The sequence below is a fragment of the Natrix helvetica genome (genome assembly GCF_964273705.1).
Source record: "Natrix helvetica genome assembly, chromosome: 3".
In the NCBI taxonomy this organism is placed as follows: Eukaryota; Metazoa; Chordata; class Lepidosauria; order Squamata; family Natricidae; genus Natrix; species Natrix helvetica.
The window spans coordinates 175,764,290-175,789,173 of record NC_138549.1 but is presented as its reverse complement, the minus strand read 5'-3'; the positions used below and the strand labels follow the sequence as shown (position 1 = coordinate 175,789,173).

The 24,884-nt window shown below is 47.1% G+C and overlaps 1 protein-coding gene across 4 annotated transcripts in view; it reads right to left on the bottom strand.

Moving 5' to 3' along the window:
* Positions 1–19,819, bottom strand: part of HM13 (histocompatibility minor 13) — a 41,882-nt gene extending 22,063 nt beyond the window's left edge. Inside the window, exons 1-5 of one of the 4 annotated variants that reach the window (XM_081949744.1) lie at positions 19,567–19,819; positions 13,410–13,508; positions 9,030–9,152; positions 5,865–5,947; positions 606–694 (exon numbers count right to left, since the gene is read on the bottom strand). In XM_081949744.1, coding sequence (XP_081805870.1) covers positions 606–694; positions 5,865–5,947; positions 9,030–9,152; positions 13,410–13,508; positions 19,567–19,740 — 568 coding nt within the window. In that variant the 5' untranslated portion in view covers positions 19,741–19,819. The remainder of the gene's footprint in view (positions 1–605; positions 695–5,864; positions 5,948–9,029; positions 9,153–13,409; positions 13,509–19,566) is intronic. The other 3 variants (XM_081949745.1, XM_081949746.1, XM_081949747.1) reach the window with 3 other exon arrangements.
* Between the last annotated feature and the right edge of the window lie 5,065 nt (positions 19,820–24,884).

The window sequence follows — 24,884 nt, the reverse complement described above, 5'->3', positions numbered from 1 at the left end:
GCTTCCTATCACAGTACCACGCTGGAATTCCCTGAGCTCCTGAGAGCGACTCATTCTTTCACAAATGCTTGCACAAACAGCCTGCATGCCTAGAGACTTGGTTTGATACACCTGTGGCCATGGAAGGGATTGGAACACCTGATTCTGATGATTTGGGTGGGTGAGCAAATACTTTTGGCAATATAGTGTAGCTTAGATTGGTAGGTAGGTAGAGAGGGAAACAATAGGTAGGTAGGTAAGCAGATACAATAGATCATAGATAGATAGGTATCTATGGGTGGGTGGGTGGATGGATTAATAGATAGACAGACAGACAGATGTAGATAGATAAATATATATCGATTGATAGATATATATGCAGATGTAGATAGATAGATCGATTGATAGATTGATGGATAAATGGATAGATAGATAAAGAAATAGCAACTAATGAAGTTTTGCTGTTCTTTTAAATTCACTCATTGGCCGCAAAACAACACAGCCAAGAAAGATACTGACAGCATTTGTTGCACCACATTACACAAGCAAATACACAAGGCAGGAAACAAAGACTCACGGAGAAAACAAATTCTCCACGCTTTCGCTGTAGAAGGGAGCAAACTTACCTTCTTTTGCTTCTCCGGAGCCTTGAGTAAAAAGAAGTTGATACTGCTTGTTGGGAAAGTTGGTTGGGAAAAATTTATTCATCGCGGGGCTGAAATGAGATGGGAGGAAGAGGAAAGAAGGGTGAAAAAGGGAAGAAATCATCGTTTTAAAAGGCATAACCAAGACGGGCAGTTGTATGGAAGGAAAATCAAAATCCCACAAAAACACCTTTATAAAGCTAACTAAAGGAGTACCAAATAGTTAAGAGCAGTGTTTCTCAACCTCAGGCACTTTAAGGTGTGTGGACTTCAACTCCCAGAATTCCCCAGCCAGCATGCCAATAAATGTTAAGGTATGTGGACTTCAACTCCCAGAATTCCCCAGCCATTATACTAAGATAGCTGAAGTTGTAAAACTCAAGAGAATTATAAACATGGAAAACTGGAGCCTTGCAATGATGCCATAAGCTCCGAGTTAATTTAGCCATTATAAATTAAGAAAATTTATAAGGTAAAGGTCCCCCTCGTACATATGTGCTAGTCGTTCCTGACTCCAGGGGGAGGTGCTCATCTCCGTTTCTAAGCCAGCGCTGTCCGAAGACGTCTCTGTGGTCATGTGGCCGGCATGACTCAACGCCAAAGGCGCACAGAACGCTGTTCCCTTCCCACCAAAGGTGGTTCCTATTTTTCTACTTGCATTTTGTTTATGTGCTTTCGAACTGCTAGGTTGGCAAAAGCTGGGACAAGTAACGGGAGCTCACTCTGTTATGCGGCGCTCGGGATTCGAACTGCCGAACTTTATGATAGACAAGGTCAGCGTCTTAGCTACTAAGCCACCGCATCCCTAAGAGGAAAATTGATATGATCACTCAATTCACTCAAGGGGACTGAGGGCAGCTTTCAGTGGGCAACCCCCAAATACAAACCCCAGTAAAATCTTCCACACCCAAGATGACAATCAAACCAGACACTAGGTTGTAATTGGAGGAAAATGGCAAAAAAAGGACAAGAAGCAACGGATGGAAACTAATCAAGGAGAGAAGCACCTTGGAATTGAGGAGAAACTTTCTAAGAGTGAGGACAATTAATCAGTGGAACTGCTCGCCACCAGAGGTTGTGGCTACTCCATCCCTGGAGGATTTGAAGAAGGAACTGGACAGCTATCTGTCAGAAATGGTGTAGGGTTTCTTGCCTAAGCAAGGTGTTGGGACTAGACCAGCGGTCACCAACTGGGGGTCCGTGGACCACTGGCGGTCTGCGAGAAAATGTTGGTGGTTCACAAAAAAATAATTTGCATTTTTTATATTGCACTAAATCAGGGGTCCTCAAACTACGGCCCCTGGGACGGATACGTGCAATGAACTCCTGTGTTGCTGCAGAGAGTCTCCCCTTGGGGGTCTTTTTGTGTGGGTCGGAGGGGGGCAGAGAATCCGACTTGGGGTCTGCTTCAGCCTCCTGGTGGGGGGCTTTGGGCGAAGGTTGGAGGGAAGCGCCGCTGGTGGGGAAGAGCCGGAGGGCCTCGTTCCAGTGGGACTGCATCATGGCCTGGAACTGGCTGACCATCTCAGCCCGCTGAGTCTCCAGGCGCCGGCACCTGGCCTTGCACTCCCGCAGGTCTTCTGTCTGCTTGGAAAGCCTATGCTCCTAGTCCTCAGTGAGGTGCTTCTGCCGAGCCTCCTTCTCGGTCAGATCCAATTTGAACTGAGCTGTTTTGCCAACTCTTTCTCCTGGCGGCTGCTTAACTCCAGCAACGGCTTCCTGTTGGGGCCCTAAGGAGCCCGGGTGGGCAGGCGAGGAAGGGCTGGGAGGGGAGGGGCGAGCAGAGGCTGGCGAGGCGCCACTCAACATGAGTGACATCTAGTTGGCCACGCCCACCAATCACATGACCACCTAGCCACGCCCACCCAGCCGGTCATTAGGCAGATCGTATTAGTGGTCCGCAGGGTTTAAAATTATGAATTTAGCGGTCCCCGAGTTCCGAAAGGTTAGGGACCCCTGGTCTAGATGACCTTCAAAGTCCTTTTCAACTCTGTTATTCTCAATTATTAATTTATAATCAACACTTTGACTTGAAATTCTCCAGAAAAATCAGTGTTATCCAATACCCCAGCCGGGTGAGAGATCCTCCAGGGGATGCAAGGCTGTGCCCCCCCACCCCCCCACCCAAATTCTGCCCTAGGATTGCCAATCAACAGTTTTCATTAATCCTATCAACAAAACCTTGCAAGATAATCCTTCGTTTTTGGGTTGTTAAGGCACATTTTAAAAGAGTTTTTACGAAGAGTTTTAAAAGATGGCAGATGTTCTCCACCCACATGTAAATATTCTCATTCCTGGTGACGGAGAGGTAGCTCAGCAGCCAGCTTCCCATCTGATAAAGCAGTTAACTATTAAATTTAAAAGTCTCTGCCAGGATTTTAACCTTTCCTTTACGTGCAGTAGTCAACCGTTATTTGCAGACGATGGGGCCTCCGAAACTATTTTTGCTTTCACTGAGGCCAAAGACTTGATTTTCTGCACTGATAGAGAAGTGGAAAAAAAAACCTAATCTAACAAAATGAAATTCAACAAAGAGAAAAGTAAAGTCTTACACTTAGGCAAGAAAAACCCAAAGTCCACATATAGATTGGGTTAAACCAGGCTTCATAGCAGTGACTGAGAGAGGGATCTTGGAGTCTTAGTGGACAACCAGCTAAATAGGAGCCAGCCGTGTGCAGCAGCAGCCAAAAAAGCCAATGCAATCCTCAGTTGCATTAACAGAGGGATACAATCAAGATCAAGGGAGGTACTAACACCACTCTGTAAAGCCTTAGTAAGGCCACACATAGTCCTGCATCCAGTTTTGGTCACCACACTATAAAAAAGATGTGGAGACTCTAGAAAGAGTGCAGAGAAGAGCAACAAAGAAGATGAGGGGACTGGAGGCTCAAACACATGAAGAAACATAAGCTAAAACATATGAGGAATTAGGCATGACTAGTCTAGGGAAGAGAAGGACCAGGGGAGACATCATAGCATCTTCCAATATTGAAGGGGCTGCCCCAGAGAGGAGAGGGGGGGGGTCAACCTATTCTCCAAAGCACCCGAAGGCCAGACAAGGAATAATAATGGATGGAAACTGACCAAGGAAAGATTCAATCTGGAAATAAGGAAGAGTTTTCTGACAGCGGGAACAATCAACCCATGGAAGAGAAGTTGCCTTCAGAGGTTGTGGGAGCTTCATCACTGGAGGCTTTCAAGAAGCGACTGGACTTGCCATCTGTCAGAAATGGTGTAGTATCTCCTACTTGGGGGAGGGGGGTTGGACTAAATGACCTCCAAAGTCCCTTCCAACGCTGTTATTCTGTTATTTGGAAGATGTGGGAGCTTCATCCCTGGAGGCTTTCAAGAAGAGATTGGACTGCCATTTTTTCAGAAATGGTGTTAGGTCTCCTGCTTGGGTCGGGGGGGTTGGACTAGATGACCTCCAAGGTCCCTCCCAACTCTGTTAATCTGTTAAATAGCAAAAAAGATATAAATAGGGATATTCCAGGGACAGGATGAGCATGACTCACTTAGTACAGGTAGTCCTTGAGTTACGACCGCAAGGGAGCCTACTCATCACTGCCGTAAATTGTGACAGTCCGCTTATCATGTAACCGAACTCGAGTTTTGGATATTATTTTTTGCAGCTGTTGTTAAGTGGCTGCTGAAGTCATTAAGCACCCCAATGGATTTGTTTAAAATGCAGTTTTGTGTAACAGATGTGCTTCGGTGTGTACAGGTAGTCCTTGACTTATGACGGTAATAGACCCTGTCCATTATAAGGCATGAAAGTCATAAAGTGGGTCACACAAACAACCTGATTTTGTGACTTGTTTTGTGGCGGTCATTAAGGTGACCGCTGTGAGTGGCGTGGTGGCCTAGAGGTGGAGCTCTCACCTCACAATCAGGGGCCTGTGGGTTCGATCCTAGGTAGAGGCAGATATTTCTCTCTCTCTGGGCACGATGAAATATCTCTGCTGAACAAAACTCCGCATGGGCAACAGGAAGGGCATCCGGCCATTCAACACTCAGCCTACACCCCCGCAAGGGATTATGGGGTCATGAAATGAAGATGATGATGATGATGATGGAGTGTCGCCGTTGTAAAAATGAAGGCCACGGTCGTAAGTCGAATGCAGCAATCGTTAAAGCAACTGACGCAGTCGTTAAGTGAACCGATGGGCTGTTTTTGCCGAGAACCACAAGTCATTGCCAGTTTTCAGCCAAAAATATGTCGTAAAATGGGGGCATGTGACTGCAGTGACGTAAATGGGGGTTGATTGTAGGGCACCCAAAGTTCAGGGGTCAGAAGGGGGGAAAATAACTACCCCTAAGGCAGGGGTGTCCAAACTTGGGAACTTTAAGACTTGTGGACTTCAACTCCCAGAATTCCCCAGCCAGCTGGCTGGGGAATTCTGGGAGTTGAAGTCCACAAGTCTTAAAGTTCCCAAGTTTGGACACCCCTGCCCTAAGGGCATCTGTCCTAAGTCTTATGTCCCATACATTTTTTTTTAGACAGCAAAAGCTTATTTTCTCTATTTCGCGTGGCTCGACACAGAGGGTTGTGGCTTGCCAGAGGCCATCGGAGTTGGCAGCAGACTCAGACAGTGAGGAGGTTGGGGAGGAACCTGGGCCAATCCTGAAGTCTAGGGAGGGCTCTGATGAGGGCTCTGCGTCGGAGGCAGAGAGGGGGCCAGGGCCCTGTGCCAGTTATCAGCTGCCTTCAGAGTCAGAGACATCAGTGGGGCAGAAGAACAGCTGGAGCCTGTTCCCAGTGTGCGCATGCTCAGAGTTGCCAGATGAAGGAAACAGCTAAAGAACAGGGGTCGACTTGGGAGTAAGGCCACAGGTGGACAATGAATGCCCCCTCCCAGAGGAAATAAAAGAGGAGCAAAAGGGGAGTAGAGGTTGCAGGAGACTATTAGTTCCCTTCATTAGTTCATGACTCTCCGAGGCTCTTTGCCAAGTTTTGCAGATATTGACCTGGCAGCTCTCCAAGCCAGAGAAGGTCTGTGACTGTAAATCCTCCCTTGAAAGACTTTGCTGGATGTGAAGGAGCAGAATTCAGTCAATTCATAAAAGGGGTTTTTGTCGGGACCAGGAGTTTGCTTCATGCTCTCGGGAAGCCTCGGTCAGAAAACAGCGTGACAGGTGGCATATCAATTTAATAAATAAATAAATTAATTAATTTCCGGGCACGACAAGCTTTTTAGATGCTTTGCACTCACAGTCCATTGTGCTGTGCTGGGCTTTTACCTGATGGTGTGGGACAGGGCGAGGATCCCAAGGACGAAGAAATACATGGAGAGCAGGAGGTTGATATATTCTTGGGAAAAGATCTAAGAGGCAAGACAAAAGCAAGCCAGGTGAAAACTTCAGGTTTCCCAACGACACAAACAAAATAGTAAACAGCACATTCCCTCTGATAAAAACAATTTAAAATGGAATTGGAATAAAATACAGTTTAAAATGAAACTGGAATAAAATACAGTTTAAAATGAAACTGGAATAAAATACAGTTTAAAATGAAACTGGAATAAAATACAGTTTAAAATGAAATTGGAATAAAATATGATAATTTAATATAAAAGGTATATGCTAGTCGTTCCCGACTCTAGGGGGCGGTGCTCATCTCCGTTTCAAAGCCAAAGAGCCAGCGCCGTCCAAAGACGTCTCCGTGGTCATGTGGCTGGCATGACTCAACGCCAAAGGCACACGGAACGCTCTTCCCTCCCCCACCAAAGGTGGTTCCTATTTTTCTACTTGCATTTTTTACGTGCTTTCAAACTGCTAGATTGGCAGAAGCTGGGACAAGGAACGGGAGCTCACTCCGTTGCGCGGTGCTAGGGATTCAAACCGCCGAACTGCCAACCTTTCTGATCAACCAGCTCAGCATCTTTAGGATAAAATTGTATTTCGGTGTCAGCCCTATTTATTAGTTCTTTCTTTGTATCCCTGCTTCATTTATTTATTTATTTATTTTAGAAATAATTCAAAGAGACAAACGTCTCCAACACAAATTCTAACTAACAAAAGAAGCGAAGTTCCTGTTGAACGAAACATTTCGGTAAGAGCTTTCGGAAAGAAAGAAAAAAAAACCCATTTCTTTTCTTTCGATTGACTTTAAATAATCACAGGGAAAAAGAGTAACAAAACGCAGAGATAATAGCCAGGGTAGAGAGGCATTTCCTTATCAAAGAAAAAATAAAAGCGTAACAACTGATTTTTTAAAAAGCGACAAAAATACAAAGGAAGCAAGAAAAAAGAGTTATAACAGTAATCAGTTTCAATTCTATATATACTTATCTAATGCAAATGTTTCACCAGCATGTATCTATTTATTTCTATTAAACACTTATACAACTATTGTGTTTTTAAAAAAACTGACAGTATTTTGAAAAAAGGGTTTCGTATGAAATATACACACACACACACACACACACACACACACACACACACACACACAGAGTATATGTATATTTTACTGTGAAAGTCCAAAATCTGGTGAATGTCGACATTCACATAGTCGCTTGGTGTATGTCCGAAATTAAAACCGACACCCTTACCCTAATACCCTTACCCTAATACCCTTATCCTGTTGACACTTCCTTAAAAGGAAGACACTTCCTTTTAAGCGTCTTCTATTCGCGGACTTTTTTTTTTTTTAAACTGCGATCCTGGGCGGTTAGAACGAGTAGTTTCCAGGACCGCGAATTGAAAAGGAAAAGTAAAGCGGTACGCTGACTCGTTGGACTTTCACAGTAACAAATGTCACCGTGAAAGACCGAAATTGGTATGTGTCGACATTCACCAATTTCGGTCTTTCACGGTGACATATATATGTATATGTATATGTATATATATGTTGCATTTGTGCTGACAACAAGGCAACATAACAAAGGCAACATTAAAAAAATGGCTTTCTGCCTGGATGGCTCCTCGGGTGAGCCGAAAGTCAGAAAAAGGGAAGCAGTATGCTCCCTCCCATATTTGGGCATACCAGGGGTTGTGACACAATACATATATAAATACTTATTTATATTCTGTATTATTACAATTATCAATCGGAAGTCTCCATCTTTCTCATAGGTGATGACTACACTCAGATCTGTGATCCATTGAGTAAATGGCTCATACCTTTATTTTTCCCAATGTTACAATAGCAGTCTTTTAGCCATGGCACAGCTAGTCCTCAACTTACAACCATTCAGTTAGTAGTCCTCGACTTACGACGACAATTGAGACCCAAATTTGGGTTGCTACGTGAGATATTTGTTGTGTGACTTTCGCCCTGTTTTACAGCCTTTCTTGTCACGGTTGTTCGGTGAATCATTGCTGTTGTTAAGTGAGTCACACGGGCGTTAAGTGAATCTGGCTTCCCCATTGACTCTGCTCGTCAGATGACCATGTTACCACAGACACCGCAACCGTCATAAATACGAGTCCGTTGGCAAGTGGGCGAATTTTGATCAGGTGACCACAGAGGTGCTGCACAACGGTCATAAGTGTGGAAAAGAGGTCATAAGTCACCTTTTCCAGTGCCGTTGTAACTTTGAACTGTCACAAACGACCTGTTGTAAGTCAAAAACTACCTGTATTTGTGATCTTTTCCCAGTTTTACAACCTTTCTTGCCACAGCTGTTAAGTGAATCACTGCCGTTGCAAAGGAAAGAACACGGTCGTTAAATGAATCTGGCTTCCCCCATTGACTTTGGTCGCACAAAGGGGGAATCACGTGACCCCGGGACACTGCGACCGTCGTATATATGAGTCAGTTGCCAAGCGTCTGAATTTGCACCACGCGACCAGGGAGGATTCTGCAACGGTCGTTAAGTGTGAAAAACAATTATAAGTTGCTTTTTCCGGGCTGTTGTAACTTCAAACAGTCACTAAACAAACGGTTGTAATTCCGGGACTGACTTGTGCAGCATTTTAATGCTTTCTGTCTTTATTTTATCATGCTGCAACTGAAGTGGGCAGCCTATAAATGCAATCAATAAATCACATTAAATAAATATACAGCTAAGAGGGAAGGGAGCCAACGAGGAAGCTCCACTCTGGTGATTATCCCAGGCTGCTTTGAGGCCCGGTGCCTCCGTTTACAACCCCAAATGCCAGCCGTAAACACCAAAGGCAAACAAATCCCATTGCAAAGGATAGAGGCCTGATTTATGCCACGCATTGTGTTTTGACAGGCATTCAAAGCCATGCCAGGCTTTAGGCAAACAGCCTGCTATTGTAGGAGTGGCTCAACCCGAGCATTAATATATTTTCAATTTCCTGTTCTGCAGTTTGTACTCCCCCCCCCACCCAGACCCCGTACATTAAATCTGCTTAGGGCCCTAGCAAGAAATAATAATAATAATCTACGGAAAAATAATAATAAGCAAGACTTAAGCCACTAGCAACTCCTGATTTTACAAGGTCTGGGAAGATGTTTGCTCCGCGCGTTTCCCTCTGAAAATGGGAGCCCATTTGGGTATCCAGACGATCCTTGAGAAAGCTCACGCTTCTTCCACGGGCAAACATGCGCAGCTGGACGTCCTTAAAATACAGAAAAACATCCAGCTACTTTTTCGTTCCCACGATGCATCAGTAGGGGAATTATGGGAAACAAAAATGGTGGCTGTGGGGTCCTTGGCACTCTCTGAGTTTGATCGGGTTTTTTTTGCAGATGTTTTATGAGGCAATTTGGTAACATCAGACTCCCCCTTCTAGCACTGATGATGTTCCCTAGTTGGGTCATGAAATGTCTGCAAGAAAACCACCAAGCTCAGAGAGCACCAAAGACCCCACAGTTGTCCACCATCTCCTCTTCCTCCCTCCTCTTCCTCCCTCCTTCCTCTTGAAACCCTCCCTTCCTTCTACAAGTGATGATGTTCCCTAGTTGGGTCATGAAATGTCTACAAGAAAACCACCAAACTCAGAGAGCTTCAAGGACCCCATAGTTGTCCTCCTCCTCCTCCTCTTCTTCTTCTCCTCCCTTCTTCTCCTCTTCTTCTTCCTCCTCCTCCTCCTCCACTCCACAAACCGCACAACTTTCTAGCACTTATGATGTATCCTAGTGGAATAATGAAACGTCTACAAGAAAACGACCAAACTCAGAGAGCTTCAAGGACACCCCAGTTGTCCACCTCCTCCTCTTCCTCCCTCTTCCTCCTCCTCCTCTTGAAACCCTCCCTTCCTTCTAGCACTGATGATGTTCCTTAGTTGGGTCATGAAATGTCTGCAAGAACACCACCCAGAGAGCACCAAGGACCCCACAGTCCTCCTCCTCCTCCTCTTCCCCTTCTCCTTCATTCCGCAAAGCCCACACCTTTTGAGCACTGAGTACGTCCCCCAGTTGGGTCATGAAACGTTTGCAAGAAAACCATGGGACTTCCCCACTGACTTGAGGTTGCCAGTGTGAAAAACGGTTCCTAAGTCACATTTCCCCGCCCCCCCTGCGCTGTTGCAATTTCAAACGATCGCTGAACGAAACGGTCATTAAGTGGAGGGCTACCTGCACGGTACACCCTTCCTCATTTCTTGTGGTTACTCCCAGAAGCAGCCTCCAGGCTTCCGACTTCAGCTTCCTAAATATCTGGAGGTGCAAACCACCATCTCGCAGGAAACAGGATTTGCCAATTTACGACGCTTCCTGGGCCGTGACGTTGCCTGAGACTGGCAAACACCGTATTTTTTGGAGTATAAGATGCACCTTCCCCCCCCCCCCAAAATGTCTTATACACTGAATACAGCATTTTTAGCCTCCCGAATTATCGCCCCCTTCGCAAAAATGGATGTGCAGAGGCTTCACGAGACTTGCAGAGTGCTCCTGGGGGCTGGGGAGGGCAAAAACTTTAAAATTTACCTCTTCAAAATCTTGGTGCGTCTTATACTCTGAAAAATACGGTAGACCGAACAGCAATGAAATGCAGGCCATTTCAAACATCTCAGGGGGGACGTAAGGCTGCAAAGAGGCTGGAGGGGGGGGAAGGGGAAATGGGGATCCCCCACCCCCCGAAGTGTGGTATTGGCTGGAGGAAGCCAGTCTGGTCTAGAGGCACTGGACTAGAAACTGGGAGACCGTAAGTTCTAGTTCAGCCTTAGGCATGAAAAGCAGCTTGGTGACTTTGGGCCAATCACCAGGAGACGGTGAATTGTAGTCTTGCCTTAGGCACAAAATGCAACTGGGGGCCTTTGGGGCAATCACCAGGAGACGGCGAGTTCTAGTCCTGCCTTAGGCATCAATGCTGACTGGGTGACTCTGGGCCAATCACCAGGAGACGGTGAGTTCTAGTCCTGCCTTAGGAATGAAAGCCAGCTGGGTGACTCTGGGCCAATCACCAGGAGATGGTGAGTTCTAGTCCTGCCTTAGACATGAAAGCCAGCTGGGTGACTCTGGGCCAATCACCAGGAGACGGTGAGTTCTAGTCCTGCCTTAGGCATGAATGCTGACTGGGTAACTCTGGGCCAATCACCAGGAGACAGCGAGTTCTAGTCCTGCTTTAGTGGTGAAGGCTGACTGGGTGACTTTGGGCCAATCACCAGGCCAGTGTGAGTTCTAATTCCTTGCTGGGGAATTCTGGGAGTTGAAGTCCCTCCCCCCCCCCCATCTTCAAGTTGCCAAGGTTGAGAATCATTGCCTCTTAACAGTAAATTGGAAGACTAAGATATGCAAAATGCCTTCCTGGACAGCAGCCATAAGGCCACCTCCTTATATTTACCTTATGGATTATAAAACTTTTTAACTTTTCCTGTTTGCATCTGGCATTTTTCTCTGATCTGCCCAAGGAACCAAACTCATGCAAGCACAGAATCGCAGTGGCGTCAGATCAGGATACCGCTTCTACGTCTTTCCCTGCTGTGCTACCTGCTAATTTACGGCTAATTTATTTCATAACTAAGCCGATAACCCGGCATTGCCCGGGTATTTATTTATAAGGGGGGGGGGGGGAGAGAATGTCCAGACCAAACGTAATTTCTAATGTTAGAGTTTCCCCCTTACCAGAGGGAGGCCCCCTGATGGAGTACTGTGAAGCCGTTACCATGGCAACTCCACTGCGCTGTACAGTAGAAGCCATTTTACAGTAGTACGGTAGAAGCCATTTTACAGTAGTACGGTAGAAGCCATTTTACAGTAGTATGGTAGAATCCGTTTTAAGGCACAACAGGCTGTATCTTAACAGAACACATAACCCAAGGGGTGTTAGGGTCTCTTAACCCCACAGTATTTGTAAGTCATCTGTGTACCAAATTTGGTTGAAATTGCTCGAGGCCTTCCAGAGTTATGCTGAAAAACACACACACACATATTTTGCTTTAAGTTTGCCTTTGCTTTGCGTGCAATCCACGTGGCTCTGGTTTCACTGAAAATAACCGTCGCTTTTCTTGCACAACAGCCGATGTTTCACACTCAAAACCCTGCACAAACTTTTTTTTAAAAAAAAAAAAGCTTGGAGTAGCCGATCTATAATTATAATTATTATATAATCTATAATTATATTATTTCTTGACCTTTAGGAAACCAAATAGCTGCCTTCCCCTGAATGGAACCAGTGCCTCCGGTACACAGCAGACCAAACCAGACCAAGCAGTTAAAAAGGAGACGTGAGGTTCGGCCTCCAGAACTACATAATTCCTTTCTGAACAGATGGCTGGGAAAAGTTTCCTCAATCTCCATGAGGGACCGCAGTCCTTCCTTGTCCCAAGTTAAAAAAAGTATTGGATTAGCTTCAAAGCAGAGGAAAACTGAAATATAAACAGAGGAAGCCCCACTCCTCCCTCCCAGCATGGATGATGTTACCTAGTGGGGTCATTAAACGTCTGCAAGAAAGCAACCAAGCTCAGAGAGCATCAAGGACCCCACAGTTGTCCTCCTCCTGCTCCTTCTCTTCGTCTCCTCTCCCCTTCTTCAACACTCCTCCTCCTCCTCCTTTGCTCCACACTCCCTCCCAGCACTGATGACATTTACCTAGCTGAGTGATAAAAAGTATGCAAGCGAACGAACTACCTGAAAAAGCACCAAGTTCTCCTCCTCCCTCTATAAACCCCATTCCCTTCTAGCACTGATGATGTTACCCAGTTGGGCAATGAAACGTCTGCAAGAAAACCACCAAACTCAAAGAGCACCAAGGACTCCACAGTCCTCCTCCTTGCAAACTCCATTCCCTTTTCTACTACTGATGATGTTCCCTAGCTGGGTCATAAAACGTCTGCAAGAAGCACCCAAGCTCAGAGAGCACCAAGGACCCCACAGTCTTCCTCCTCTCTGCTCTGCAAGCCCCATTTCCTTCTAGCTAACTGATGATGTTCCCTAGTTGGGTCATGAAAGGTCTGCAAGAAAAACCACCAAACTCAGAGAGCACCAGGGACCCCATAGTTTTCTGCCGCCTCCTCCCTCCTAGCACTAATGATGTTCCTTAGTTGGGTCATGAAACGTCTGCAAGAAAACCAACGAGAGCACCAAGGACCCCACAGTCCTCCTCTTCCCCTTCCACTTCGAGCACTGATGACGTTCCCCAGTTGGGTAATAAAACATCTGCAAGAAAACCACCAAAATCAGAGAGCTCCCAGGACACGGACACACACCTGTCCTCCTCCTTCTCCTCTTCCCCTTCATTCCGCAAAGCCCTCACCAGTTTGCAAGAAAGCAACCAAGCCCAGAGATCACCCATCAAACCCCACTCCCTACTGGCACGGATGATGTTACCTAGTCCGGGTACGAAACGCCTGCAAGAAAATAACCAACCTCAGAGAGCACCAAGGACCCCAGAGAAGAAGACTGCCCCACCCAGGGACCTCTGTTGCTTGACTTACTTTGAAGAAGAGATAGAGGCCTAGGAGGGTACAGCTGGCGACGATAGGAAAACGGGCCGCATCTCGGCTGGTGATGGTCTCCGGCATATCCGAAGCATTCTAGAAGAGAAACGGGTCAGAATTGAGACCCCCGGTGTAGCAGGCCGAAGCCAGGGTCTTACACTCAAAGCCAGCCCACCTCACCCACATCAACTGAACCCCTTATTAGAATAGATGTTTTATAGATGGCATTTGCCTCCAGCGAGATTGGCCAAAATGTACCCAAATTTATCCCCCAAATGTTGGAGATGCAGCCACAAACCTGGAACATTCTATCCTATGTGGTGGACGTGCCCCATCCCAAGGAAATACTGGTGCAAAATTCGGAAATGGTTGGAAGAAATTACTGAGCGAAAAATAGAACTCAAACCAGAAGCATTCTTATTAGGACTACTAGACAAAAAAAATGGATAAACAATCTCGATACAGAACCATACACACACTCACTGCAGCCAGGATTGCTTTCGCACAAAACTGGGGGGAAAATCAACACACCCTCAGATGAAACTATAATCAGGAAAATACTCGAATGCGCAGAAATGGATAAAATGACAATAGAACTAAAAGAAAAGAGAGAATCGGACTTTAATAAAATGTGTAAGTGGCTAGAAATCAGAAGCCAAAACAGAAAATAGGGAATATGAATATATGGTGGATACAAATAATGAATATTATTATAAGTGTTAATACGACTTTTGCTACAATTATAGGACAAGGTTAAAGCAATAGGAAGGCAATGCAGAAGGGAGAACTATAAAAGCTAAGCAGGAAAGCCGATATAGAAAGCTGTAAAATTACTGTATATTGTTATGTATGTTCTGTTTATTTTTTCTTGTTGTGTTTTCTTTACTGTTTTTAAAGATTAAAAGATTCAATAAAAATATTTAAAAAGAATACAATACAATAGCAGAGTTGGAAGGGACCTTGGAGGTCTTCTAGTCCAACCCCCTGCCTAGGCAGGAAACCCTACACCACTTCAGACAAATGGCTATCCAACATCTTCTTAAAAACTTCCAGTGTTGGAGCATTACAATACAATACAATACAATAGCAGAGTTGGAAGGGACCTTGGAGGTCTTCTAGTCCAACCCCCTGCCTAGGCAGGAAACTCTATTGGATTTCAGACAAATAGCTATCCAACATCTTCTTAAAGACTTCCAGTGTTGGAGCATTCACAACTTCTGGAGGCAACTTCTGTTCCACTGGTTTAATTGTTCTCACTGTCAGGAAGTTTCTCCTCAGTTCTAAGTTGCTTCTCTCCTTGATTAGTTTCCACCCATTGCTTCTTGTTCTGTCCTCAGGTGCCTTGGAGAATAGCTTGACTCCCTCTTCTTTGGGGCAACCCCTGAGATATTGGAACAATGCTATCATGTCTCCCCTAGTCCTTCTTTTCATCAAATTAAGACCTACCCAGTTCCTGCAACCGTTCTTCATATGTTTTAGTTTCCAGTCCCCTCATCCTCTTTGTTGCTCTTCTCTGCACTCTTTCTAGAGTCTCCACATCTTTTCTACATCGTGGCGACCAAAACTTTTATAACGTCTGGAGGCAAGCTGTTCCATTAACTGTACTAACTGTCAGGAAATTCTCTCCTTGATTAGTTTCCACCCATTGCTTCTTGTTCTACCTGCAAACTGGAGAATAGTTTGATTCCCGCTTCTTTATATCCAGAGAATGTCTGTTTTTTTTTGGAAAAGATTCTCTGGTTTTAAAAACGCTGGTCCTTCGGTTTAAATTAGACTTGGAAAGTAACCCGACGAAAAAGGAGAAATTTGCTCCGAAAATCAAGGAGAGCATGGAGATGGGGTGGGGGGTGGGAGGGGAAGAAAAATTTATAGACTCCAGATGTTGTTGAATTACAACATGGCTTCAGTCTCGCTGAGAAATGCAGTTTGGCAACTTAGGAAGGAAAAATGGAGAATTTCCTGTATGAGGAAAGAGAAACGGTGATTCAGAAAAGAAATGCAGGTAGTTCTTGACGGAACCTGTCAATTCTTTTCTTGTCCCATTTTATGACCTTTCTTGCCACGGTTGTTAAATGAATCCCTGCAGCTGTTAAATGAGTGACACGGTTGTTAAGCGAATCAGGCATGCCGGTTGGCTTTGCTTGTCGGGAGGTCGCAAAAGGGGATCAATGTGACCCTGGGCTCCGTCGTAAATGTGAGTCGATCGCCAAGTCTCTGAATTTTGATTATGTACATGGGGTGCTGCAATGGTCATAAGGGTGGGACGATGGTCACAAGTCATTATTTTCAGGGCTTTTGTAATTTCAAACAGCCATGAAACGAATGGTTGTAAGTCAAGGAATGATGGATTCCTAAACAGAAACCTGTTCACCCAAGCCACAGGTTCTAGTGGATTATTCTCAGTATCAGGAGGTTTTTCCTTAATTCCAGGTTGCTTCTCTCCTCGATTAGTTTCCATCCATTGCTGCTTCTCCTGCCTTCAAGGGCTTTGGAGAATAGCTTGACCCCCCCCCCCCCTTCTTTGGGGCAGCCCCTCAAGTACTGGAATACTGTTATCATGCTCCCTTCTAGTTCCTTCATTTAACTAACAGAACAGAATAACAGAGTTGGGAGGGACCTTGGAGGTCTTCTAGTCCAACCCCCTGCTTTGGCAGGAGATCCTATTGGATTTCAGACAAATGGCTATCCAACTTCTTCTTAAAGACTTCCAGTGTTGGAAGATTCACAACTTCTGGAGGCAATTTCTGTTCCACTGATTAATTTTTCTAACTGTCAGGAAATTTCTCCACAATTCTAACTTGCTTCTCTCCTTGATTAGTTTCCACCCATTGCTTCTTGTTCTACCCTCAGGTGCCTTGGAGAATAGCTTGACTCCCTCTTCTTTGTGGCAACCCCTGAGATATTGGAACAATGCTATCATGTCTCCCCTAGTCCTTCTTTCCATTAAACTAGACATACCCAGTTCCTGCAACCGTTCTTCCTATGTTTTAGTCTCCAGTCCCCTAATCATCTTTGTTGCTCTTCTCTGCACTCTTTCCAGAGTCTCCACATCTTTTTTGTATCGCGGCAACCAGAACTGGATGCCGGGTTGCAAATTAATTTGCAAATCTGTGTGATCCCCTCTTAAGAGTTTTAACCATACTGGATTAAAACCCCCGACTGACTCTGCCGCCAGCAGCCACCAACAGCTGTTGGTAGCCCCACTTTAAATATGCCGCAGAAATAACAGAATTCTACAGCCTGAAACTGGGCAGCTTCTGCAAACGCCAGCAACTGAATCCAGAATGAATACACCCAATGCAAATCCCGACCTTTGGCGAGGGTCAATGCATCCTCCCCGACACCCATTTAGCCACAATTTCCAGCAAAGGAAGCAGTCGAAGTCTGTCAAGAGGTGGGGCGTCTTTGTCATCAGGCCCTCTCGGCTACTAACACGTCAGTTCTTCGCCTGTTTTAGCTCACACCCGAGAAGACGCCTCACGGGCTCCTCCTCGCACGGTGTACATTCAGGAAGGGGAAGGAAAAAACATGGGGGGGGGGAGGGAAGTAGATTCACCCTTCCATCAAACATCTTGTTGAAGGGGAGAGGGAGGGCAGGAGGGAGGGGGGAAAGAAGGAGAAAGAAAGAAAGAAAGAAAGAAAGAAAGAAAGAAAGAAAGAAAGAAAGAAAGAAAATAGGGAATGAAGAGAGAAAGACAGAAATAAAGAAGGAAGGCAGATAGATAGAAAGACAGACAGACAGGAATAAGGTAGACAGAAAGAAAGACAGAAAGAAAGAAAAAAGGGAAGGGAGAGAAAGAAAAAGAAAGAGGGAATGAAGAAAGACAGAAAGAAAGAAGGAAGGTAAAGACAGACAGACAGAAAGACAGATAGACAGACAGACAGAAAGGAGGAAGAGAAAGAAAGAGGGAATGAAGAGAGAAAGACAGAAAGAAGGCATAGATAGAAAGACAGACAGACAGACAGACAGACAGACAGACAGAAAGAAAGAAAGAAAGAAAGAAAGAAAGAAAGAAAGAAAGAAAGAAAGAAAGAAAGGAGGGAGGGAGGGAGAAAAAGAAAGAAAGAGGGAATGAAGAAAGACAGAAAGTAAGAAGGAAGGTAGATAGAAAGACAGACAGAAAGAAGATAGAAAGAAAGAAAGAAAGAAAGAAAGAAAGAAAGAAAGAAAGAAAGGTGAAAGGCAGACAGACAGATAGGAAGGAAGGAATGGAAAGACAGAGAAATGGGAGGGAGGGAAGGAAGGAAAAACATGAATCATATTTATAGGAATCCCTGCAGTAGGGAAGAGCCTATATTTGAAATTCTAACCTTTTAACATTTTAACCTTAATTGAATATATTATTTGAACAATATAAAGAAGAGGCCAAGAAGAAGAGACCAAAAAGAAAAAAGGCAAAAAAAAAGTATTGTTGTCCCCGTCCATTGGATTCAAAGAGAGGGGAGGGGGCACATTCCTTTAGTCACCTCTGGGCATTAATCCTTTGCATTAATCCTGGGGACCAGCTGCCAAAAAAAGGATGGGGGGGGGGGCAGACAGGGACACACTCCATTGCTGTACATAAGACCCCTTATTTGCTCAATACACACACACACACACACCAGCCTTATTGGATCCCAGGCAGCAGTCAAGACCGGCCAAGGTGGGAGCCCAGGAGGGAGAAAAAGAAAGCCCCCCAAATACAAGTGAACATAGACAGATTTTAACAGATTAACAGAGTTGGAAGGGGCCTGTAGGTCATCTAGTCCAACCCCCTGCCCAAGCAGAAGACCCCTTTCTGACAAATGGCAGTCCAGTCAGTCTCTTGTTGAAAGCCTCCAGTGATGAAGCTCCCACAACTTCTGAGGGAAACTTCTACTGTTTGATAGTTCTCACTGTCAGAAAATTCCTCCTTGTTTCTAGGTTTAATCTCTCCTTGTTTGGTTTCCATCCATTATTCCTTGTCTGGACTTTTGGGTGTTTTGGAGAATAGCTGGACCCCCTTCCTCTCTGGGGAAGCCCCTCAACTATTGGAAGATGCTCTCCTGTCTCTACTGGTCCTTCTCTTCTCTAGACTAGCCATGCCCAGTTCCTGCAACCGTCCATCGAATGTTTGAGCCTCCAGTCCCCTCATCCTGGTTGCTCTTCTCTGCATCCGTTCCTGCAACCGTTCTTCGTTTTAGCCTCCAGGCCTGCTTTTGATCATCTTAGATAGATTCATATTAACAGAGTTTGAAGGAAGGTCATCTAGTCCAACCCCCTGCCCAAGCAGGAGACCCTACACCATTTCCGACAGATGGCAGTCCAGGCTCTTCTTGAAAGACTCCAGGGATGAAGCTCCCACAACTTCCAAAGGCAACTTCTGTTCCATGGGTTGAATGTTCTCACTGTCAGGAAATTCCTCCTTATTTCCAGGTTGAATCTCTCCTTGGTCAGTTTCCATCCATTCTTCCTTCTCTGGCCTTGCTTTGGAGAGTAGCTTGACTCCCTCCTCTCTGGGGCAGCCTCTCCAATATTGGAAGATGCTCTCCTGTCTCCCCTGGTCCTTCCCTAGAGTAGCCGGTCTCTGCGTGACCCTCCAAAGTTACAGCCAGTCCTCGACTTACGACCACAAGGGAGCCCAATTCTTGTTGCTAAGCGAGGTGAATTTAAGTGAATCATTCATAACACACACACACAGGTTTTAAAACCGTTCTGGCCACAACGCCCATGTGCCGTTAAGTGAGTCGCTACGGCCGTTAAGTGAATCCAGCCATATCCCCCCCCCCCTGGACTTTTGCTGGTTAAAAAAGGTGGCCAAAAAAGAGGGATCACATAAACCCACCCACCCACACGACACGACTCGTCATACAGACGATTCACTTGCTCGATCAACGTGACCACGAGGGGCCGCGACGGTCGTTAAGTGTGAAAAACAGTCCCGAGTGCCTTTCTCAGAGACTTCGAATGGTCACTAAATGGATGGTTGTAAATCAAGGATTAGCTGCAGAGATGTTTCTCAAACTTGGCCTCTTTAAGAGGGGGGGGTGGACTTCAACTCCCAGAATTCCCCAGCCAGCTTTGCTTGCTCTTAAAGGGGCCAAGTTTGATTTTAAGGAGGAAAAACCCACAGAAATGCCCACAGAGATAGACTGCCTCTGCTTGGGGAGGCTCTCCTCCTCCTCCCTTCCTCACCTTCCCTTTGGCGCAGGTGACGGAGCGCAGCGCCCCGAAGAAGATGGGCAGCAGAGCCATGACCACCAGGCTGCCGTAGGCCAGCGCCATGCCTTCCGGGGTGGCCGGGGGCCGCGCGCCGGCCGTGGGGGATTCGGCCGCCCCGCTGCCGTTGTGCGCCTCGGCCTGCTCCATCTCGCAGCCCGCACTTCCGACCCGGCAGAGGCGGCCCCCGTAAGCGCCCAGGGACACGTTCCCTTAGCCAGCCGGAAGTGGGCCGCCGCGCATGCGCCGGCGTTGCCGCGCGGGCACGCCCCTTGGAAACGACGGCGGCCCGGCCCGTTGCTAGGCAGCCGACACCGCCCGGGCCTACTTGGAATAAAATGGGAAGCTTTGGTTGGAGTAGAATGGGGACCACTACCACCACTTTCCGGGCCTGGCTTTATTGAAGTTACGGGCCCCTTTCCTCCCGCTTCCTCCTCACCCCTCGTTTCCCCCAGACGGTGCATTCCCACGCGGTGATGGCAAGACACGTGTCGGGAGCTGGGAGGATGACCCTGAATACTTGTTGTGATTATTGCTGCGTTCCTGCTATTTGGCAGCAATTTTTATCTCTAATTGCTGAGATTATTGTTGCTGTTTCTGCGGTTATGATTGCACTTATGGCTGCAGTTATTGGGGTTGCTGCTGCAAATAATTGCAGTTATTATTTTTTATTGCTGCTACGATTATTATTGCTATTGTTGCAGTTATTTCTATTATTGCTGCAATTATTGCTGTTATTTCTGCAATTATTGCTATCCCCTGGTGATTGGCCAAAAATCACCCAGCCGGCTTTATTGCCAAAGGCAAGTCTAGAACTCCCAGTCACCTGGTGATTGAAAAGCTACCTGCCCAGCATTATTGCCAAAGTCAGGACTAGAACTCACTGTCTCCTGGAGATTGGCCCAAGATCACCCAGTCAGCTTTCGTGCTTAAGGCAGGACTAGAACTCCCAGTCACCTGATGATCGAAAAGTTACCTGCCCGGCTTTATTGCCAAAGTCAGGACTAGAACTCCCAGTCACCTGATCATTGAAAAGTTACCTGCCCGGCTTTATTGCCAAAGTCAGGACTAGAACTCACTCTTGCCTGGGGATTGGACCCTAAGGTCACCCAGTCAGCTTTCATGCATAAAATTGGACTAGAACTCATCTAAAAAAGGTTAAATCAAGGCAACTGGACCAAGGTAGATTCAACGGAGACATTTCGTTATCCATCCAAGTAACTTCATCAGTCAAAAGGAAAATAATCTTTAATAATCATTGGTCCAGTTGCCTTGATTTAACCATTTTAGAGACTTTTGGCCTGGATGGTTGAGTCTTCATTTACATATTATTGACTGTGTCAGAAACAAACTCACCCTTCAGAAATTTGACAAGAGTCGTGAAGTGAAGCAGCAAGGAGTTTATGGCGCATAAAATACGTTCTTGCAAGAGCAGGTGGCTACTGGCTATGTGGGTGCAGCTAGGAATAATAATAATAATAATAATAATAATAATAATAATAATAATAATAATAATAATAATAATAATAATAATAATAATAATAATAATAATAATAATAATAATATTTAATGCTTCTAGACCGCCCCCTCTCCCAAAAGGGACTCGGGGCGGTGTACAGTTCGTACAAAATATAACAACATACAATAAAATTAAATATGTACAGTTGACAGTTGACATAGAGGAGGTTAAAATACAGTTAAAAGAACTGTACAAAGCAGATATAAATATAAATTTAAACCCCTAAAAACAGCTACAGTAAATTAAAAAAACCCTAAAATAACCAGATATAATACATTTGCCAGGAGGGACAGTTGAATTATGCCAGGCCTGCTAATCGGAACAGGTGGGTCTTCAGTTTTTGCCGGAAGGAGCGGAGGTCAGAAGTGGTTCTAATGTCGGGGGGGAGGTCATTCCAGAGGGTTGGGCCCATCACAGAGAAGGCCCTACTCCTCGGTGTCGCCCGCTGGCATTGCCTAGTGGATGGCACCAGGAGAAGCCCCTCCCTGTGTGAGCGAATTGGCCGCAGGGATGTATGTGGGAGGATGCGATCCCGCAAGTAACTAGGTCCCGTGCCATGGAGCGCTTTAAAGACGGTAACCAGCACCTTGAAACGCACCCGGAAAACCACAGGTAGCCAGTGCAGCTCGCGCAGGAGAGGTGTTACGTGGGAGTATCTCGTACTCCCCATCACAGCCCGCGCGGCTGCGTTCTGAACTAACTGCAGTCTCCGGGCGCGTCCCAAGGGCAGCCCCATGTAGAGAGCATTGCAGTAATCCAGGCGGGACGTCACCAGCGCATGAGTGACCGTGCGTAAGGCATCCCGGTCCAGTAGGGGGCGCAATTGGCGCACCAGGCGAACCTGGTGGAACGCCCCCCTTGCCACGGCTGCCACATGGTCATCCATTGACAGCCGGGCATCAAGGAGGATGCCCAAATTGCGCGCCCGTTCCACAGGGGGCAATTGTTCGCCCCCTATGGCCAGCGATGGGATCAGCTGGCTGAACCGAGGTGCCGGTAGCCACAGCCACTCAGTCTTGGAGGGGTTGAGTTTAAGTCTGTTGTCCCCCATCCAGACCCCGACGGCCTCCAAACACCGGGACATCACTTCGACAGCCTCGTTGGGGTGGTTTGGAGTTGAAATATACAGCTGAGTATCATCAGCGTAGAGGTGATACTCAACCCCAAAACCACGGATGATCTCACCCAGCGGCTTCACATATGTGTTGAACAGGAGAGGCGAGAGGACCGACCCCTGTGGCACTCCACAAGTGAGTGGCCTCGGGGTCGACCTCTGTCCCCCTGTCAACACACATTGCCTCTGGTCGGAGAGGTAGGAGCCGAACCACCGCAAAACGGTACCTCCGACTCCTATCCCCTCCAACCGGCGCAATAGGATACCATGGTCGATGGTATCAAAAGCCGCCGAGAGGTCTAATAGGACCAGGATAGAGGAACAACCTCTATCTCTGGCCCTCCAGAGATCATCAACCAACGCAACCAAGGCTGTCTCTGTGCTGTGCCCAGGTCGGAAGCCGGACTGGCGTGAGTCTAGATACTCGGATTCGTCAAGGTGTCGTGGAAACTGCTGCGCCACCACATTCTCAACAACCTTCGCTAGAAACGGAAGGTTGGAGACTGGACGATAATTAGCTAGCTCCGTTGGGTCGAGTGAAGGCCTCTTAAGTAAGGGCCTCACCACCGCCTCCTTCAAGGCGGTTGGTAAGGATCCCTCACCCAATGAGGCATTCACCAGGCCCAGAAGCCAGCCTCGGGTCACCTCCCAAGATGCCAGTACCAACCAGGAGGGACACGGGTCCATTAAACATGTGGTGGGTCGCAGCCGTCCACGCAACCTATCTAAATCCTCGGGGGCAACAGAATCAATCTCCTCCCAAGATGGTCTCACAAGACTCGCTGTTGGCGGCCCGTCTGGTCCACTGAGTGGGGCCCATCCCAGTGGTGGGTTCCTACCGGTTCGCACCGGATCGCGCGAACCGGTTGGCGACCGAACCCGGAAGTAACCGGACCCGGAAGTAACTTCTGGGAACCGGCACCGGTCCTGTCGCTCAATCACCCTTGCCATCCCAATGCAGCTCGCTCGCTCCCCCGCCCATCTGCACTAAACTAGCTAGCCCAGGCAGCCGCTCACTGATTGGCTGGAGTCCAGCCTATCAGTGAGCGGGCTGGAGGTGACCCGTTTAAAAGTGGGTCCTCCATTTCAAAACTCCCTTCTCTTCGCCTTCCAGGAGCTTGCTGCTTCCCTCAGGTAAGCAACTAAGCGTGAGGGGGGGGGAGGCTAGCTTTGGCGAGGAAAGGCCTCGCTGAAGCGGCGGGCTGGCGTGGGCCATGCGGGCGGCGGGCAGCTAGCTTCGCCCAGGAGAGGCCCCGTGGCCTTTCCGGGACGAAGCGCCGGCGTCGCGTGGGACACGTGGCCGCCAGGAAGCTAGCTTCGCCCCGGAGAGGCCCCTGGGCCTTTCCGGGACGAAGCGCCGGCGTCGCGTGGGAAGCGCGGCCGCCGGGAAGCTAGCTTCGCCCAGGAGAGGCCCCGGGGCCTTTCCGGGACGAAGCGCCGGCGTCGCGTGGGAAGCGCGGCCGCCGGGAAGCTAGCTCCGCCCCGGAGAGGCCCCGGGGCCTTTCCGGGACGAAGCGCCGGCGTCGCGTGGGAAGCGCGGCCGCCGGGAAGCTAGCTCCGCCCTGGAGAGGCCCCGGGGCCTTTCCGGGACGAAGCGCCGGCGTCGCGTGGGAAGCGCGGCCGCCGGGAAGCTAGCTCCGCCCCGGAGAGGCCCCTGTGCCTTTCCGGGACGAAGCGCCGGCGTCGCGTGGGAAGCGCGGCCGCCGGGAAGCTAGCTCCGCCCCGGAGAGGCCCCTGTGCCTTTCCGGGACGAAGCGCCGGCGTCGCGTGGGAAACGCGGCCGCCGGGAAGCTAGCTTAGCCCCGGAGAGGCCCCTGGGCCTTTCCGGGACGAAGCACCAGGCTGGCGTGGGTGGCAAGCCTCCGCGAGGCTAGGCCAAAAGCCCCACACCCTCCCCTCTCCAGCCTCGCCTGGCTGGCTAAGCCCTAAGCAGTCTTAAACAGTCTTACCTGTCCTCCTGCCTCTCTGCCTGTCTGCTGCCTGTTGCATCGGAGAGCTGCTGATTCTGCCTGCTGGTAAGTAACCTGGTTTTTTTTTCTTTTATTTTTTTAATGTATTTTAAAATAATATTTTATTTATTGTGCATAGAATTTTTTAAAATATTTTTACTTAAAAGTATTGAGTGTAGAATATTTTAAAATGGTTTACTTCAATTTATTGTGTATGGATTCTTTTTTAAAATTGTCTCAGACTATTTTAAAAAAGATTCTATCCAAAATAAATTAAAATAAACCGTTTTAAAATATTCTATACTCAATACTTTAAAATGTATTGTGTATAGAATTGTTTTAAATCGTTTTATTGTAATTTATTGTGTATTGAATGTTTTCAATGGTTTCATTTTAAATTATTGTGTGTGGAGTAGTTTGAAATGGTACAGTATAAATTATTGCTACTCCCTCTTCTTTGTGGCAACCCCTGAGATATCGGAACAATGCTATCATGTCTCCCCTAGTCTTTCTTTCTCTTAAACTAAACATCCCCAGTTCCTGCAACCGTTCTTCATATGTTTTAGTCTCCAGTCCCCTAATCCTCTTTGTTGCTCTTCTCTGCACTCTTTCTAGAGTCTCCACATCTTTTCTACATCGTGGCGACCAGAACTGGATGCAAATATTCCAAGTGTGGCCTTACCAAGGCATTATAAAGTGGTATTAACCCTTC